At 36.8% G+C, this 16,926-nt stretch overlaps 1 protein-coding gene across 2 annotated transcripts in view; it reads left to right on the top strand.

The window, feature by feature from the left end:
* The window catches only part of PTPRK (protein tyrosine phosphatase receptor type K), a gene marked incomplete at both ends in the record, with an annotated part of 412,874 nt that overhangs the window by 380,930 nt on the left and 15,018 nt on the right, over positions 1–16,926 (top strand). Inside the window, 10 exons of one of the 2 annotated variants that reach the window (XM_084283861.1) lie at positions 1,879–1,907; positions 5,946–6,179; positions 7,909–7,996; positions 8,980–9,056; positions 9,249–9,266; positions 11,896–11,932; positions 13,471–13,568; positions 14,307–14,423; positions 15,164–15,318; positions 16,408–16,543. In XM_084283861.1, the coding sequence (XP_084139987.1) occupies positions 1,879–1,907; positions 5,946–6,179; positions 7,909–7,996; positions 8,980–9,056; positions 9,249–9,266; positions 11,896–11,932; positions 13,471–13,568; positions 14,307–14,423; positions 15,164–15,318; positions 16,408–16,543 (989 nt within the window). The remainder of the gene's footprint in view (positions 1–1,878; positions 1,908–5,945; positions 6,180–7,908; positions 7,997–8,979; positions 9,057–9,248; positions 9,267–11,895; positions 11,933–13,470; positions 13,569–14,306; positions 14,424–15,163; positions 15,319–16,407; positions 16,544–16,926) is intronic. The other variant, XM_084283862.1, reaches the window with a different exon arrangement.

The raw sequence follows: 16,926 nt of genomic DNA, 5'->3' as shown, positions 1-16,926 counted from the left end.
AATTCTGAAATAGTTTTCCTTCATGAGGACATTTAATACCAACATGTTAAATATTACTGCATAACACCATGTCTGTAATGAATAATAATCTGAGGTCCAAATTAATTTCTTTATTTTGGCAGTAAGGATATTATAACAGAAGGAAACATTGACAATTTTCATTGCTGTTTGTGAAGTTTAGGAACAAGCTTGTTAATATACCAGCAGATTTTCTCTATATTTGTATTTCTTTATTGTAGTCTTGTCAGATGTCTGGTTTTGACAAAGTTTGGCAGTTTGGGTTTCTGACTGTTTAGTGTCTGGGTTGTAGCTACCACTGAAAGTCCAGCCTGCCTGCCTTCCAGCATCTGCTCTATGGCTTACACAAAAGGGAGATACTCCACTGACTGTATCTCTAAACAAGTTCCACCACAGAGCTGGCAGTAACATGACCTCACGGCACCATGTACTTCTGGGCTTGGCTTTAAACAGTTCTGAGCAGTCTGAGCTGCTTCTGAACTTTCTATCTTTTGGGCATGGCACCCCTTCTCCCATCTCCCTTCTCCTGTCTCCCGTACTGCTTATGATGCCTCTGCAAAACGCACCCCTTAAGGCTGTTAAATTATTCCCTGATTATTTCAAGTAAAATGGAGTTTGGAAGAGGGTTATGGCTGTTTATTGAAGCTTACCAAACTGCAGAACTGCAGAGTGCTAACATTTAAAGCATCTCATAAGCAATTAAAAATGGTAGGTTAGTGAGTTTTTGTGCACAGTTTTAGCTAGAACTGTTTGAAAATTCCCCTAAGTTTGATGTCTTATTGGCACTGAAATTCACGGAGACAGCTTTACAGTTTGATTTGGCCTAAGTTATTGTGGATCCCAGGCAAAGTATCCATCAGGAACCTACATGGCTATCAGTGAGCTGGGGCTGCCAGGCACTTGGGCAGCCTTCTGCATGGATCAGCCTGAAGCCAAGAGCCCACAAGCCCCAGCCACTGCAGCTGTCCTGGTTGGTTGGCAAAAGAGTATGGCGCCACTGTTTTCCAGCTTCCTAGGTATGTGATTTTTGGGGTGTTGGAGGATTCAATTCCCCAGACCATCATCTGTTCTGAGGCAATGAACTATTCAGGTTTCCAGGGTTTCAGCTCTGGGACAAACTATTAGACAGATTGCTTCAGAATTAGAATTCCATTTTGTCACAGAGCTGTTGATATTTTAATTTTTTGTTCCACATTGGAACAAAACCAAATTCTGGATTCTGACATTCCTTTCTGAGACAGCTTATTTGTCTCTGCACAGTTCTAGTTATAACAAATGATAAAATTCTGTGCATTTTATTCAAACATTTACATCTGTGTATCTGTGGTTTTCCTATAATCATTAAGAGCAGTATCTTTATTATAGCACAATTATTTAAAAAAAAAAAAAAAGCTATTAACTGTAAATATGCATTTTTTTTAAATTACTTGGAAGACTTTAAAGAAATACCATTTTATTTTGAGATGAGATATTCAAGCATTACATGAGTGAATGGGTTTAAAAGGAAAGGACCTGGTTCTATGAATACAAACCTTTATTGTGAAGAAAGAACAATAGTGAAGGAGGAGCCCTTTCAAAAACTAAATTGCATGTAATGCCTTCTTTATTTCATTTCAGTAAGATCTCTTTGCCTTTATCATTACATTTCTGAAGTCCAAAATCACTGCCTTTCATTTCTCTTTTATTCAGGATGCATTCTGGAACTCTGTATTCATTCTGTGTTTTTTTTTTCTGTTGTAACAAAATTAATAGGATCTAGTTATCACTTGGATTTTTTTCTCTTTAAGTATGTTGTTTTTATTCTTAAAAATACACAAATTGAGGGTAATGTATTTCTTCATGAGCTTTGTTTTCCTACAGTGCCCAATGATCCACTTGTGCCGACAGCTGTGTTAGGTGAGGACCGTAGTCCTTCATTATCCATTCCTGCATGAGTTTCCTCTCCTTGCATGGTTGAACATTGAAACAGCGTGTTTAATGTAAAAGATAGCTATGCTGTTGTCACAAAATAACTTTACACTCAGTTTATCAATTTAGAATTAAACTGGCACTGCTTTTAGAATAAAAAATGTTTTATGTTCTCGTTAAGAAGTTATTCGTAGTCATTGCTAACTGAAGAATAAATAAGTAAATAGATAAATTGAAAATGCTGAAACTTTTCTCCCTAGAACATTGAAATGGAGTTCAGATGAGCTAACATGTGAAACTAGAATTCTCTTAACTTAATAGATACATTAAAAAAAAAAAAAAAAAAAAAAAAAGATCTGTATTAGTATTACTTGGCACCCAAAGCTTAATTTTCTAACTGTTTAATAAAAAGAAAAATATAAAAGGGAAAAAACATCTATAAAATCCAAGAGAAACAACTTCATGCGTTGGTTCTGTACAAATATCCTTGTATTGCTATATTAATTACATGTTTCAATTGACCTTAATTAGTAAGCTTCTCAACTTTGTGATTACTTCAAAAAGAGCAACAGATGTTGGGAGTGGCCAGGCTGTTTATTTCTATGCCAAATCTAACACTGTAAACATTTTTTTTAAGTGTTGAGTTTAAAACCAAAATGCAAAAATAAAAGTGTAATTTGTACCCAGATTTTTAGTATGATAAAGACAGTGTGCAATATTGAGTTTCAGTCAGTTGCTGAGGTTATTTTAGGATAAAAGAGAAATATCAGGAAGTGGACATGAATATAAACTGAGGTTGAAAGTTAGATTCCTAGAAGTGAAGTTTAAAGGGATGTGGAAACAATTTAATCCTTCCTCTGTTTTGAGATGGTTTAGTATAATTACAATCTAGACTGTTTCTGGCAATTGATTTTGCTATTTGTTTTAAGAATTTGGGACCAAAACTGTGTTTTCTGATTGAGTACTAGTTAGTATTAACTGAGTATTATTACTAATCACTCCTAGTTTTTCCCACTCCTAATTTTTAATTGTCTAAACTAAATCTTCATTGCTGGCAATTTACCTATTTCCTTTTGAGAGACTCAAAAAATACAGAGAACTGACACACTCCTGTCCTTGTAAAACAGTGTTTTATCTATTAAAAGGGTCATACATTCTCTGTTGTCTCTTCCAGTTGAGTTAGACACAGTTCTTTCACTCTTTATCTTGTAGTTGACGTTTTCTAAAAATTTTTGTCGTTCTTTTCCTCTGAACACTTTCCAACCCATAGCCTGAATTTTTAAATTGTGGTGCCCCAAATCAGGTACAGCTCTTAGGAGATGTCTCAGTGCTGAGTAGAGTGGAATAGGTACTCCTACATCCTGCTTAGTGTCCCTGCTACCTGAACCATGTATTGTCTTGTGCTCATGTAGTTGACTTGTATTGAGTTATCCTCTAAAATCCCAACTATCATTACCCTGTTCACTAGTCAATTTTGTAGCTTTATATCGACTTCCCTTTTCCACACACCATATGTTTCATTTTTTGTTTAATCACCTTGTTGATTCTTGCATGTGTCCCAAATAATCAAGATAACTGTGAAATTTGATCCTGTAATTGCAAACTGCTTGTGCCCTCTGCCCATATACTCAGGGCATTTTCTATCCCATTATGCAAGTTGTAGGTAAAGATACTGATAAAGGAGGAGCCTTTGCAGATATTCATTTCAATTGTCTTCTGAGACTGACAGCAAATCATTATTTACTGCTTTTTGAGTGGTCTTTGGTCTTCGCCAAGGTAGTGTGTACTCACCGTGTGGGAGATTTATCAAGCCGTATTCTGCCCATTTCTTTTTGGTAATGTTGCAAATGGCATTCTCATTAATATAATAACAGTTAAGCATGGTTAGAAAGTCTATGACCATCTGCTTGAGTTTTCCACTTTAGACCCAAGAAAACCTAACCAAGGTTTAACAAGTTTGTGAGGAGAGGTGAAATGTCACAGGTGCCTGAAAGAGCAATGGCTTAGACTCAGTGATCCTCAATACTTACTAAAATTACATCAATCGATTTACAGTTTATTTAGAAACAAGTCTGTTCCTGTAAGGCCTTTCATGTCCTTTAGCTTCATTTCAGGCTCACACAAGTTACATAGATACGGTCTGGTGATACTGAATAAGCTATTCCTAACAGTTCATTTGGGCTTTGAGCATATTGCAAAGGCCAATCTGCTGCCACTGTGTTGTGGTAGATAACCAGACACAGGCAGCTGTGAACAGCAAAAACAAGGGATTAACTGAAGAACAGATTAACAGTCCTGTCTGTGTTTCCCTCTACTGGTAATGGTGTTTTGGGCATGAGAGTCTCCTGCTACAAGCAAAGCAATGCTTGTTGGAAGAGGTAATATTATTCATTACAGGGACTGAAACAGTGAAAAGAGGTAGACAAGCTTCTGGGCACACCATGTAGAAGGGGTTGGGGTAGCTGAGATCACTTGGCATGCTTCTTCTCCACATAACTTACTTGGCCCAGCATCACAACACAGTTTTCCTCTGCTTTATTTAGAGATGAGCAAAATTGTATGGACTCTAAATTATAGAAAATTTTATTTTGTGTGAAGCTGTTTTCATTCTGTAGCTGTACTAGATGTCTTTTTCTTCATGTGTATCTTATTAATGCCACACTCCATTCTTTGTACATTAGCACAGAGTTAGTGTGACAATTTTGCTTTTCTCAAGTCCCTATTGCTATACTGATAGCATAATATGGCCCTTGTATTTTCAAAACTGTTTTCATTGTTGCCTGTTGTGAAGCTTTAACAACTTTTAATGCCATCTTCTTTTAGTCATTTTCTAATATTGTCCTGAAATAAATTTCTTATGTTCTGTTCACTCATTGTTTTTTTGCTGCTTCAATGGGTTAAAGTGCCTATTACTGGTAAGTATACATCAAGGAATGGGGGAAACTGAAAATCCTGATGTGGTTAGAAATGTGTATCATTTAATATGTGTGACACTACAATAAAGAGTGACTGCTGTGTGTCACTCACATTATTGAGCAGTTTAGTGAGGCATAAATGTACTGAAATTAGCAACTTGTGTGACAGTTCAAAGAATCGGGTTTCTTACTAGGAGATCTCATTTTGGAAGGCATTAACAGGTTTTGCACTGGCAGAATCTCCCTTGGGGAGTCCATCCATCTCTCCCCTCTTTTTTTTTTTTTTTTTTCTTCCTGGAGTTTTAATTCCTGAATCCTTTGCAAGGGAAATGGTAGACTGATTGCAAAGAAATATGCGAGTGGTCAGGTATCCACTGCTCGTTTCTGTTGCTACACTCCTAAAGATTTCAACTACAATTTTTCTTCTTCTCTAAATTCACCTACATTGCTGATTGCTAATTTAAAAAAAAAAAAAATGTTTCACAGAAGAGACTGACTAAATGTCATCATTTCCTCGAGTTCTGGTGTTTGGTTTTGATAAAAGAAACACAGGACAATGAAGGAGACTGTTTATACAGAGTAAAAATTGCAGCTCAAATCAACATACCCCCAGTTTTATTTCTCTACTAAAATATCTGAGTTAAAATGACCACTCTGAAGTGTTGATTCTTCTTCCCAGATGGAGCTGATGTTCTGAAGCTGTAACAAAATTGCTTCAGTTTTTTAGTTGGATCTCAATTTACTGTTTGATGGCTTTAGACAAATGATGTGCTGATACCACTACAGAGTTATTCTAATTTATTCTTTAAGGTGTAGTATTTTCAATGATACATATTAGTCATTAAAAAAGTTACTTTTGGTGATCGAGGCTGGAGTTCCCAAGAACATGAATGTCATAAAGTTTTGTAGCTCCAAATAAAATGCCCTTCAGGCATCTCTATTGCAGAATGAAGGATAGCCAACTTTTGTATGTGTTTGCAGTTAAATTATTTTATGTACTTCCCAGGATTTATGTATTGGGGAGTAAGTACTTTGCATTCGCGGAAATTAGACATGTTTTTGAAGGAAGAGACTGAAAATAGATCTTGATATTTATAGCAGCAGGTGTTATTGCCCCACGGGTACCTAATGCATTGCTTTCTTGTGAACGCAGATGAAAATCATAGCGCAACAGCAGAGTCCAGTCGCCTCCTGGATGTTCCTCGTTATCTGTGTGAAGGCACAGAGTCCCCGTATCAGACTGGGCAGCTGCACCCTGCCATCAGAGTGGCTGACTTACTGCAGCATATTAACCTGATGAAGACCTCTGACAGCTATGGATTTAAAGAGGAGTATGAGGTGAGATCTTTGGTGGTTTAACTTGCAAAATATTTTGCTAGCAAAAATCCCTTTGAAAGCTGCAGCCTTTTGTTTACATTACATTACAAAAGGATGCAACTAAATGTAATGGGATTAAGTGGAAAAAAAAATAAAGATAAACAGGCCTAAGATTCCTTGGTATCTAACCCAAAGGTGAAATAGTAAGTGAAGTCCAATGGTTTGAGTCATTACAAGTGCCTGGAAAAAATACTGTATGTATTCTACAGGGCATAAGAAGACAAGCCCAGATGAATCTTTTTGACATATTGTAAGAATTTCCACCCCTTTGTCACTGCTTCTTAGTTGAAATGCTGTAATTAGTTATGTGAGTTTTCCTAGCCGTCTTCCATGCAGATCTCCTGGATCAGGTTAAAGTAATGATTTAGCCTGGCTGGTTTTGCCAGAAGCACAGACTGGAAGCACTCTATTGTAGCATCTCAGTAGGGCAATACTGGGGCTAAACTCCAGCTGAGAAGCAGTAAAGAAGTGCCAAGGGTAGAAACTTCCTGAATTTCTAATTAGACCTGCCTGAGCAAAGATAAACCAAAAATTCCCAGCACTGGAGGTAGATGAGTACAGATGCATTTTACTTCTGATCGGTGAATCTGTTTCTGATTCTTTGGAATTAGAATATCAGGCAGTGCATACAGTAAAGATGGGAATGATACTGCCAAGGTCGCATGCAATACAGCTAGGTTTAAAATGAGTTTTCTATGAGTAAGTAATCTCTTCTGACTCAGTTTTCAACCTTCTCTCCTTTCTGCAGCTGTCTCTACTGTAACATAAGAACTGGAATAAATAAATATGTGATTTTTAAAAGAATATTTTTCTCTTTTCCTCTCTTTTACTTAAATACGCTTCGTTACACTCTGCTTACCTTCAGTGTCAAGGACTGCTGGGGGGAGGGTTGTCCCTGATCCTATATCGGGTGTTGTCCTGCTTACTACTGTCTCTATTGCTATGCATAACATCTTTGCTTTGGCTTGGGCTTCTGCGTGTGCGTTAAAGTTTTGTTTCCGTGGCTGCTCTATACTTCCTGGAGCTAACTTGTCCCGCTCAGGATAAAAGAACATCTGGAAGGAAGGAATAGTATAGACCTGCAACAGCTGTAAAATACCTACAGGCAATGAAGAAAAACCCAAGGAAGAACAAAAGCTTCGTCTATCACTACTGAGAGATCAGACTTTTAAGAAGAGTTCGAAAACACAAAATAATTTTGCTAGTGGTTAGAGGGAGGGACATGAGTAAAAGCAACACGACCACTAAACATTGGCAGAGGAGGCTTCCAAAGTCTCTGTAGGAAGACAAAACACTGTGCTAAGCAATGTGAGGAAAGTAATGTAATGCTGTTGAACTGAGGCTATATATTATGGTGTCTTGTAAGAAGGGTGATCAATCTACCTGTGTTATCTCAACTTGCAGTTGTTCATCCATAACAAGGGGGTCTGTGCATGTTTAGCCTCCCAGCTATTCCAGGATTTGAAATCTGGAGTCCCTCAATGACTTGCCCATTGATCCATAAAAGTCACAGGGAGCGAGAGCCTCCCTGCCTCCCTAGATGTATTTCTGTACCATGGTGCCGTCTGGGTGACCAGAGCAGACGAGCAAAGCTGAGCTTACTTTATGGTAGAGAAGTTCTTTTAAACTGTTAGTTTTGGAAATAAATTAATGGTCGGAATGTTTTCTTTCGGAACATTTTTATTTATAGAGTTTCTTTGAGGGGCAGTCAGCTTCTTGGGATGTCGCTAAGAAGGATCAAAACAGAACAAAGAACCGCTATGGAAACATTATAGCATGTGAGTATCAGTGTGCGTGGTTTTAGTGCTAGACATAGCTGTGTACTACCTGTGCTGTGCTCTCTCTTGCTTAAAAAGTCTCCAGTGGCGTACCTGCATAATACCCCAACCGGAGAAGGATGGCAGTGCCTTTTCCAGGATTTTTGTCCTTCACAGTTCAACTTTCGTTCTTTTATAACTCAGGCTGAATTTCACATATGCGTCCCTGTTGTAGAAGCTGTGGTAAGCATATAATAGCGACAAGCTAGCAGTCATCTGTTTGTTAATTCCGCAGTAGTTTTCTCCAGTTATAATTTATTTCAAGTAATTCTGACAGCTTCAAAACTATTCTGTTTTATGTGGTTTGTAGTTGGTACGTCTGAACTGCAGTAGTTTAAAGCTGATGAATAAAAGATGTGATTAATATCAGAAAGTTCCGTCTCTTGTCTTTAGGCATAAAGTTTCAGTAGTTTAGATTCACCCTCTGAGGTAATGAAATTTGGTATTGTTTTACAATTGCATGGGAATGAAGCTATTGGAGAGGTCCCTGAACTGGTAGAGTTACCTTCATCAAATCAAAAGTGTGTTGCTAACAGCTACTTTGTGACTTCCTTATTTTCTTTAACATGTCAGTATGAACTTGAACGGGCTGGGGCTGGAAGTAAGGAAACAGTAATCATTATTTTTGGATTTCTAGATATTCATCAGTGGCGCTGATTTTGAAAGGGACTTTGAGCAAGTAACTTTGATTCTTTGTGTCTTTTCACCATGTTACACTGCGATACCTTTCAGCTACAGTTAATGAAGTTTAATGAATGTTTTTGAAGTAATTGGAGACCTCAGAGAAAATGACTCTTTGTAATTCTGTGTAAACACTTACATTTAAGGGTTGTAAATTGTAAGGTTCTTATGCCAGCTGATTTTGGTTTTCTAGAGGGTTCTCCATAATATTTTGCTTTAAAATCACACTTCAAAAAGGCACCATAACCACTTGGTTTTTACAGATGACCACTCCAGGGTGATTTTGCAGCCTGTTGAAGATGATCCATCTTCAGATTACATTAATGCCAACTACATAGATGTGAGTGGACTGCACAGCTTTCTCTCTCAATTTGCTAGCTTCTCTATGTGAAACTTTTGCATGTTATGCCTACAAATTTATTGAAAGCTTTATTTTATTAAGAACAAAATGTACACTTTCCTTGTTCTACGTCCTAGTACTCACTGACATTGTTGTGCTTTCTTTCACATCTGACTTTGGTTTGGGCTGTAGATTTGGCTGTACAGGGATGTAAGTACCACTATATGTGAATAACAGCATCCTATTGTAAATATTTAATATAAATATTGTTATTAATTAGTTTGCTCTTCTATTTTATCATGAGATAACTATGCATGCCTCATCTAATTTATCTCATCTGTTTATTTAAAAAATTTCCTTTTGTGTGAATATTTTTTGTACGTATTTTGAAAAGTTAATTCAGACTTTTAATGTAGCTCTGAATATTTTTAGATAAGTCAGGTGAATCTGTCAGTTAAAGAAAATTTGGTGTTCACTTTTTTGTTTGTTCATTTTAATGATGATGATTTTGGCTACTAGCTTTTCTTTTCCCTTCCTCATTTATATGTGAGAAGGTGGATAGTATGCTGTTCTGTAGTAATTTAAAAATGTACCTGTGAAGTAGATGTTTGGCAGTAGATCTGTTTGCCAAAAAGGGAGGAATTATGGCCTCTTGTGTTGTGTTTGTTTGTTTTTAACAACAATTTAGACAAACTGAATATTTAGCTGATATTTTTCTTAAGGTGCTACTTTAGGTATTACAAAGTATATACACAAACATACATATATACATGTGTATTTTGATGCAGTAATCTCCTCACTTCTTCAGAAAATGTCTCAAGTTTAAAATTCCATACTTTTATTAAAATATAAATTAAAAAGAAACTGATATGAATAGGAAATTTGAACAATTTCTGCCATGTTTTTTGATTTACAAAATAAAACTTTAACACTTGAGTAATTAAAGAATTGCGGTATTCATAATAATTCAAAGGATATTGGAGTGGGTAGTACAAGTGTTTTTAGAATACACAGTTTTGGTTATTTTCCTTTATAATTGCACCTTACTAATTTTTTCCATCCTCTGTTAGTTGATAAATTATCTAGACTCTCCAGGGTATAAGGCTTTAGCTCCAGGTATATAGCTGTTTTTTTATTTTGATATTTTTATATATTTTTATATGGCAATCTCTGAAGTGTTAGGCCCATGATATTTTGCCTGGGGCTTTAAACAGATAAATTCTCACAGATATGTAGTAATTCCAGTTCCTTGAGGATTTTTTTTTTTTTTCTTATTTGGAAGTAAATAAGATCTCATTATAACCAGACAGGAAGGCAACAAGTTAGAACTGGCACTCTGCAATTTTAAAGTGACACTTTTACCTTCTTCTGGAAAGCATTATCAAGTGCAAAGGAGGGTAACACAGATTCCACTTCAATAATTTGAAGCTGGGGCTTAATATCAAGGACTCCGTTAGAATTTTTTTTAGTACTTTGATGCAGTCTTCATCTCATCTGAAGTCAAGAGTAGGATACTCAGAAGTCTTTTCATAAACCCAAGAGGAAGGTGTTCTCTGTCTAGACAGGATAATGAAGTAGTCCATGGGAAAGGATATAAACTCCTTGGGTACAATGAAATCCTTCAGTTTAGTAGCAAGAATTGAGTACTGGGAATCCAAGGGCTCCTGAGCCTGATCTCCTGTAATGCAGTACTTGATTCAAGTGGCTTAATAAAACTGTACCTTAACAAAAAGGGGACAACAGGTAATGGTTTTAAACTAAAAGAGGGGAGATACAGTTTAGAGGTCAGGAGGAAATTCTTCACTCAGAGGGTGGTAACCACTGGAATAAGTTGCCCAGAGAGGCTCTGGATGCCCTGTCCCTGGAGGTGTTCAAGACCAGGTTAGATGAGGCCCTGAGCAGCAACCTGATCTAATGTGTGGATTCCCTGCTTATGGCAGGGGGTTGGAACTACATGATCTTTGAGGTCCTTTCCAACCCAAGCCATTCTATGAAATAATTGGTCCTTTCACATTTGCACATTGTGAAACTTTGTATTGTCTTCTCACCAGCAATATATATTTTCTTCCTCTTTGTAGCTATTGTTGTTAGTATTGGTCAAAATACATTCTCAATGACTTCCTCAAGAGGTGAATCCATTTGTCTTTTAGTTTCTATGCAGACATTTGCTGTTTAATGCTGTGTGGTACAGCTAGAGTTGGCATATACCCAGATAAGTGGAAACCTGGTTGTGTAGGGTTGTCTATTTACCTCTCTCTATATATATATATGTATGTGTATATACTCGTGTGTATCATGTGCAGTGTAGTACATGCACACTTTGTGCAGTAGCGCAAAATATTTTGCAGATGATTCCCTTGCAGTAAGGCCTTGATTTTGTGCACATGCATTTTCTATTTTGTAAGAAGGCAAAAGATGTGTATTTTTTATTTTTTTTTCCTGTTGAAATTGTTGGGAGCACTGATTGAATATTGAGATAATCTGGTGGCAAAGACAATTTTTACTAAATTTTAAACAAATGCTCCATTTTACTCAGCTAGGAAGATAATGCCGAGGGAGGATGAGATTTTAGGCCCAAGGGACCTGTCTAAAATTCTCCTTTCTGGTATACTATGGTGTCTGTTTAAGTCGGATGTTGTTATTTTCATTTTATTTGTTGTCATTCAAACCTTTTCAGCATTAACAGTTTTTTTTAGGTTTTGAGCTTCATGCTGCTCTTAAATATTGGTCTTTTCTGAAAAGGTTATCTAGACATAAGAATTCTGTTGTACATTATGCTTTTGTTTTCCCCTCCCTCTTAGTAATATGATACTCAGACTAACTTGTATTGCTGTTTTAGGGATATCAGAGACCAAGTCACTACATTGCAACCCAAGGTAAGGATATGGCTGCTATTAATCAAACCTAATAAATGCTCTTTGCAATGTCCAGCAGAATTTTGCTAGAATGAAAGTAGATGAAAATAAAGTATATCCAATATTGTGAGTTGTCTTTTTGTGTTATGGTAAATGAACATAGTATTGCTCAGTTGGAATGTGAATAAATGCACAAGTTTCACTAATTTGTCATGTTAATTAGATATTGAGCAACTCTTTAACTGCTAAATTCAGCTAATAAAGTCACTAGCTACTACCATGATTTCCATTTATGAAGATGAATAGAGAAAAGAGGCATATGGACAGAGAAGAGAACAGTTTCAACCTGCCTCGGGGCCTTTTTTTCTTCCCATTTTGCAATATATTATTTTACTGTTAAGGATTTTGTCCATGATGGAGATGGTGAAGATAATAATGATAAATTAAACGCTGTCTCACTAAATCTGGGTGAAGTAAGGCCAAAGAGGGACAAAGCCTCTTTGTAGAAAGAAATGAGAAGAAATGAAGGAAATCATAGTCTATGAATTAAAATAAAAATAATTAGATTTAGATGTGTCATTATTTGATCTGTGAGTACAATCAGATAGCTGGCTGGAAATAACCCATTATTCATGCTCTTGCTTGATTGTACATGAACACAAAAATGGGCAAACTAAACACTTGTTTTAAAGCAGGTTTTTTAAATTTCTGTCCACAGTTTTTTATTTTTGTATAAATGCGGTTTTAACTGGAATCTCTATGGCAGTTGTATTTTACTACATTTGTATTTTACTTCTATTTTACTAAATGTCTGCACATTGTAGTGTGTACAGGATACACTTATGTTGCTGCCTTAGTGTGCAGCCTCTGATCTGGCGCATGAAGGATCATTCTTGAGCCCTCAGATGTATATCATGCACAGTAAACATACAGTACTACCGCATTGTGGTCAGGGAGCTGTTTCCGAGATGACTGTAACAGGGTAAAAGCTACTGCCCCTCAACTGAATATGTCTCGTCTCTGCAGCAGAGCAGGAGCATACCTTAAATAAGTGCTCCTTGTTCGCTTCATGGAAAAGTACTTAAATTAGTTTAAATGCCCTTCAGTGGGAAGTTTGTGCTTCAGCATCTGCTCATGGCTGTGTGCTTTCCTGGGAGCAAGATGGTAGTGCACGAGGTCTGTGCCACCAGCCTCACCACTGGTATCACCAGCACCTTGGTGAACATCACAAAGAAATTCACACTTAACACATTATTTAGTTCATGTAAAGCAAACCTAGTGTAGATGTAGTTGCACGTTACTGTGTCCTTGTAGTTTTCAAGGCACTTCCAGTGCTTCATTTCTTTCAAGTGGTAATTCAGTTAAACTGAGGAGATTCAGCACTGGTCAGAAATAACAATGTAGTCTAGAAACAGGTGTGATGATGTGGTTTCATGAAGCTTTCATCTTTGAACAAGTGCATTTGTATGTGTCAGTTCTGTAAAGTTATGGATTTTATTTTTAGTGTTTGCTTTGTCTGTTGTTTTGTTACACAGTTGTATCTGGCATTTTTCTTACAGGTCCAGTTCATGAGACTGTGTATGATTTCTGGAGAATGATATGGCAGGAGCAATCAGCTTGTGTTGTGATGGTCACGAATTTAGTGGAAGTTGGAAGAGTAAGTTTTTGTTTCACTTTTCTTTTAATGCTGCAAGCCTCAAGAAAAACTTGCTGACAAAACATACCACTAGCAGAATGTAGATGAGTCTTGTGAAAGACCACCTTGCATCCAGAGAACAGAGGAAGGGGTCAGGTTGATAGTCCACATGTTGTTGCAGGTTACAGTATTGCATTAAAACAAAGCTAACTTCTGAAGAGCCACCACAGATAAATGAAGCTATGCTGGGTTCACTTAGTGAAAAATCGTCTGAATCCAAAATTCGTTTTTTTGCAAAACAGATTTCCATATTAGGTCACTCAAATGAACACAGCTAAGTATACTGCTGAGAAAACGTACTTCTATATCAGTGACTAGAAACCAGCAATTTACAGTTTAGCAGTAACACTTTCCTCAGGGAGTAATATAAAGCATCTGGGATTACTTGCAACAGTTTGATTACTGATATGAAATGCATCCCAGTTAAACATAAAGTGGAAATGTGTTGCATAACTCAGCACTAAAATAAATAATAAAAAGATCATTTTAGAAATGAATTTGATATCTAACTACAGCCATGTAAAGCAGTGTAAACTCCTTGCAGCTAGTGCTTTACTCAACAGAACCGTTATCCATGACAAGTTATGTGAGTACAGTTTCATTTTGGAAATGTGTGAGGTAATGCAGTATGTGCAGTAATGTATCCTCAAGCTTTTATTTTTTTCTTGGGTGTAAAATACATCCTCATTTTGTATTTAGGTCAAGTGTTACAAGTATTGGCCTGACGACACTGAAGTTTATGGTGACTTCAAAGTGACTTGTGTAGAGGTGGAGCCCCTGGCAGAGTACGTCGTCAGGACCTTCACTCTTGGAAGGGTGAGCACATTTTGAAAGGGCTCAGCAAAATATTGTTCCCTGGTAGCAAGGAGTATGCTTGCACATGTTCCTGTGGTATATGAAGTCCCTCTGTGTGGTTAACAGGCCCACAGTGTGAGCAGCCATATCTCACTGCGGGAGTAATGTGTTGCATCAGGGCTATCCAAACATGCATGCCACACTGTGATTTAGATTTGCCAGAAACGTTGACTGCTACCCTCCCCTCTCTCACATTCACCTTTTCTCTGTAGCCAAATTTCTGAGCTGAGCTCAAGTACTTGGTTTTGAATCCTGCCTGTCATTCATCTCCATTCACTCTGCCCTGAATGCAGCTGAGCCAATCTCACTTAATCAAAGAACAAACTCTGTAAATGCAAGATATGTGATACAACTGTGGTCTTCTGATACGTCTTTTTACTTCCCTGTGTATGTTGCAGGTCATTGTCTTAATTAGCAAAACTTCTGAAAATTAATGCAAAATGCATCTATGTATATAAAAAATACTTAATGAGGCAAAAACTAGCATACTGTAGTAGCAAAAGTAAGAATGATTAACTTCAAAATGGAAATTAAAATACAATAACGCCTTTACACTTTGTATGTTCTTTGCTTTAAATAATTGGTGAAATAATGAAAATGGCATGTAGATTCTATCAGTGGTATCCATTATTTGAGTCAGAGGATATCTTGTCAATGAAATACTTTGAAATTCATAACCTTTTTTTGCCTTTGTATTACAGAGAGGCTACAATGAAATCCGTGAAGTTAAACAGTTTCATTTCACTGGCTGGCCAGATCATGGAGTTCCTTACAATGCCACAGGCCTGCTTTCATTTATAAGGAGAGTCAAATTATCTAACCCTCCTAGTGCAGGACCTATTGTTGTCCATTGCAGGTGTGTACAGATGCAGTAGATTGATTTTTTCCACATATGTATATGATCATTTACAATAGTCTCTTGTGAAGCATTCATCATTTTGAAATATTTTGGATTTTGTTGTTTTCTTTTTGAATTGCCTGAATTCACACTACAGTAGGATTTGGCTGTCTAAAGCAGGTTTTGGAAATAAACAGATACTAATACTGCTTTCCTAAATAGACTAACTAGACATCTTCTTTCTAAAGAACTGCACCAACTAAAGCGTATTAAACTCCAGGCTATCTTTTTAGGTAGCCTACAAAAATTTTGTGACAGCATTCGAGAAGTGTAGATACAGCTACTTTGATAGCTTGGTGTTGTATAAAGTGTCTGAACAGATTATTAATTTACATCTAAGTAAACAAGTATATGAATGAAGGTGGAATGAGGTTAGTGGCAACAGACACGCAGTGTTGTTTCCTGTGCAAGTTTTGCAAGGTTTATGTTGTTGGGACATAGTCCTTTCACAAACAGAATTTCCTTTCACTGCTGTGAAATGTTTAATTACATTCTATAGACAGTTACTATCCTTTTACAGATTTTAAAATTCACTGTGCAAAATTCTCTGTGCTGATGTAAAAACAAATCAAGCAGGAGTATTCTGGATAGCGTGCTGCCTAAGCCAGTTTAGTGTTTAGCTGATAAAATGGACATTTTAATTTCTTACTGTAATGTATCACTTAGAAATCATCCCTAGTCTTATTAAATAGGGACAAGATCTGTCATATTTTTGAAGTACATCTTAATTATTTTCCAGATTTAAGTTTAATTAACTTATTTTATTTTTTTACTTAAAGTACTGATCTAGGTGATAAAAGGAGAAAAACAGATTTTTTTTTTAATTTTTTTTTTTGATGTTATGTAGTGAATCAAATCTAATGGGAAATGGTTATTTTGGGCACATCAAAAGTTTTAGAAGACATTATGAAGAGAAGGAGAGAAGATAAATATTAGATAGTGGTTGTGATGAAGAAGAACTGAATGGCTTTGTAAAAATACTCTCAGTAATGGGTTTGTAGTTGTTTTAATGGGACTATTCCTAACAGTATTTACTGATCCTTTTAGTGCTGGAGCTGGACGCACAGGTTGTTATATTGTGATCGATATCATGTTAGATATGGCAGAAAGAGAAGGAGTTGTGGATATCTACAACTGTGTGAAAGCCTTACGGTCCCGTCGCATCAACATGGTACAGACAGAGGTACGGCAGTTTTCCTTCAAAGCTTTCTGAAACGTGCTTGGTCAGAATTTCACTGTTATTTGGCAAAGAGCAGACAGTGCTGAGGGGTTATTATCTCCTTTGGGAGGCAATACTTAGTACAAACAGTGCCCAGAGCCAGGGTTGTACAACAAACCTGCCAGCTCTTTCTGTCTTCGTACAAGTGAGTGCCCACCTAGCTTTGTAACAAAAGGAAAGCAGAGAGGACTGTTAGTCTTACAGTAGGTCTGTCTGTCACTTCTTTCCCAAGCTCCACTAACAGTAATTCCAGGAATCCCAAACTGAAGCTGGTTACCACCGTTTTTGGACTGTCTCTACTCCCTTTATCCATAAATTGGCTTACCTCTGGACCTTTGTATACATTT

Source organism: Netta rufina, assembly GCF_964035555.1.
Source record: "Netta rufina genome assembly, chromosome: 3".
NCBI classification, from domain to species: Eukaryota; Metazoa; Chordata; class Aves; order Anseriformes; family Anatidae; genus Netta; species Netta rufina.
Note: the sequence above shows the minus strand (reverse complement) of the source record. Positions and strands in the feature narration are given on the sequence as shown.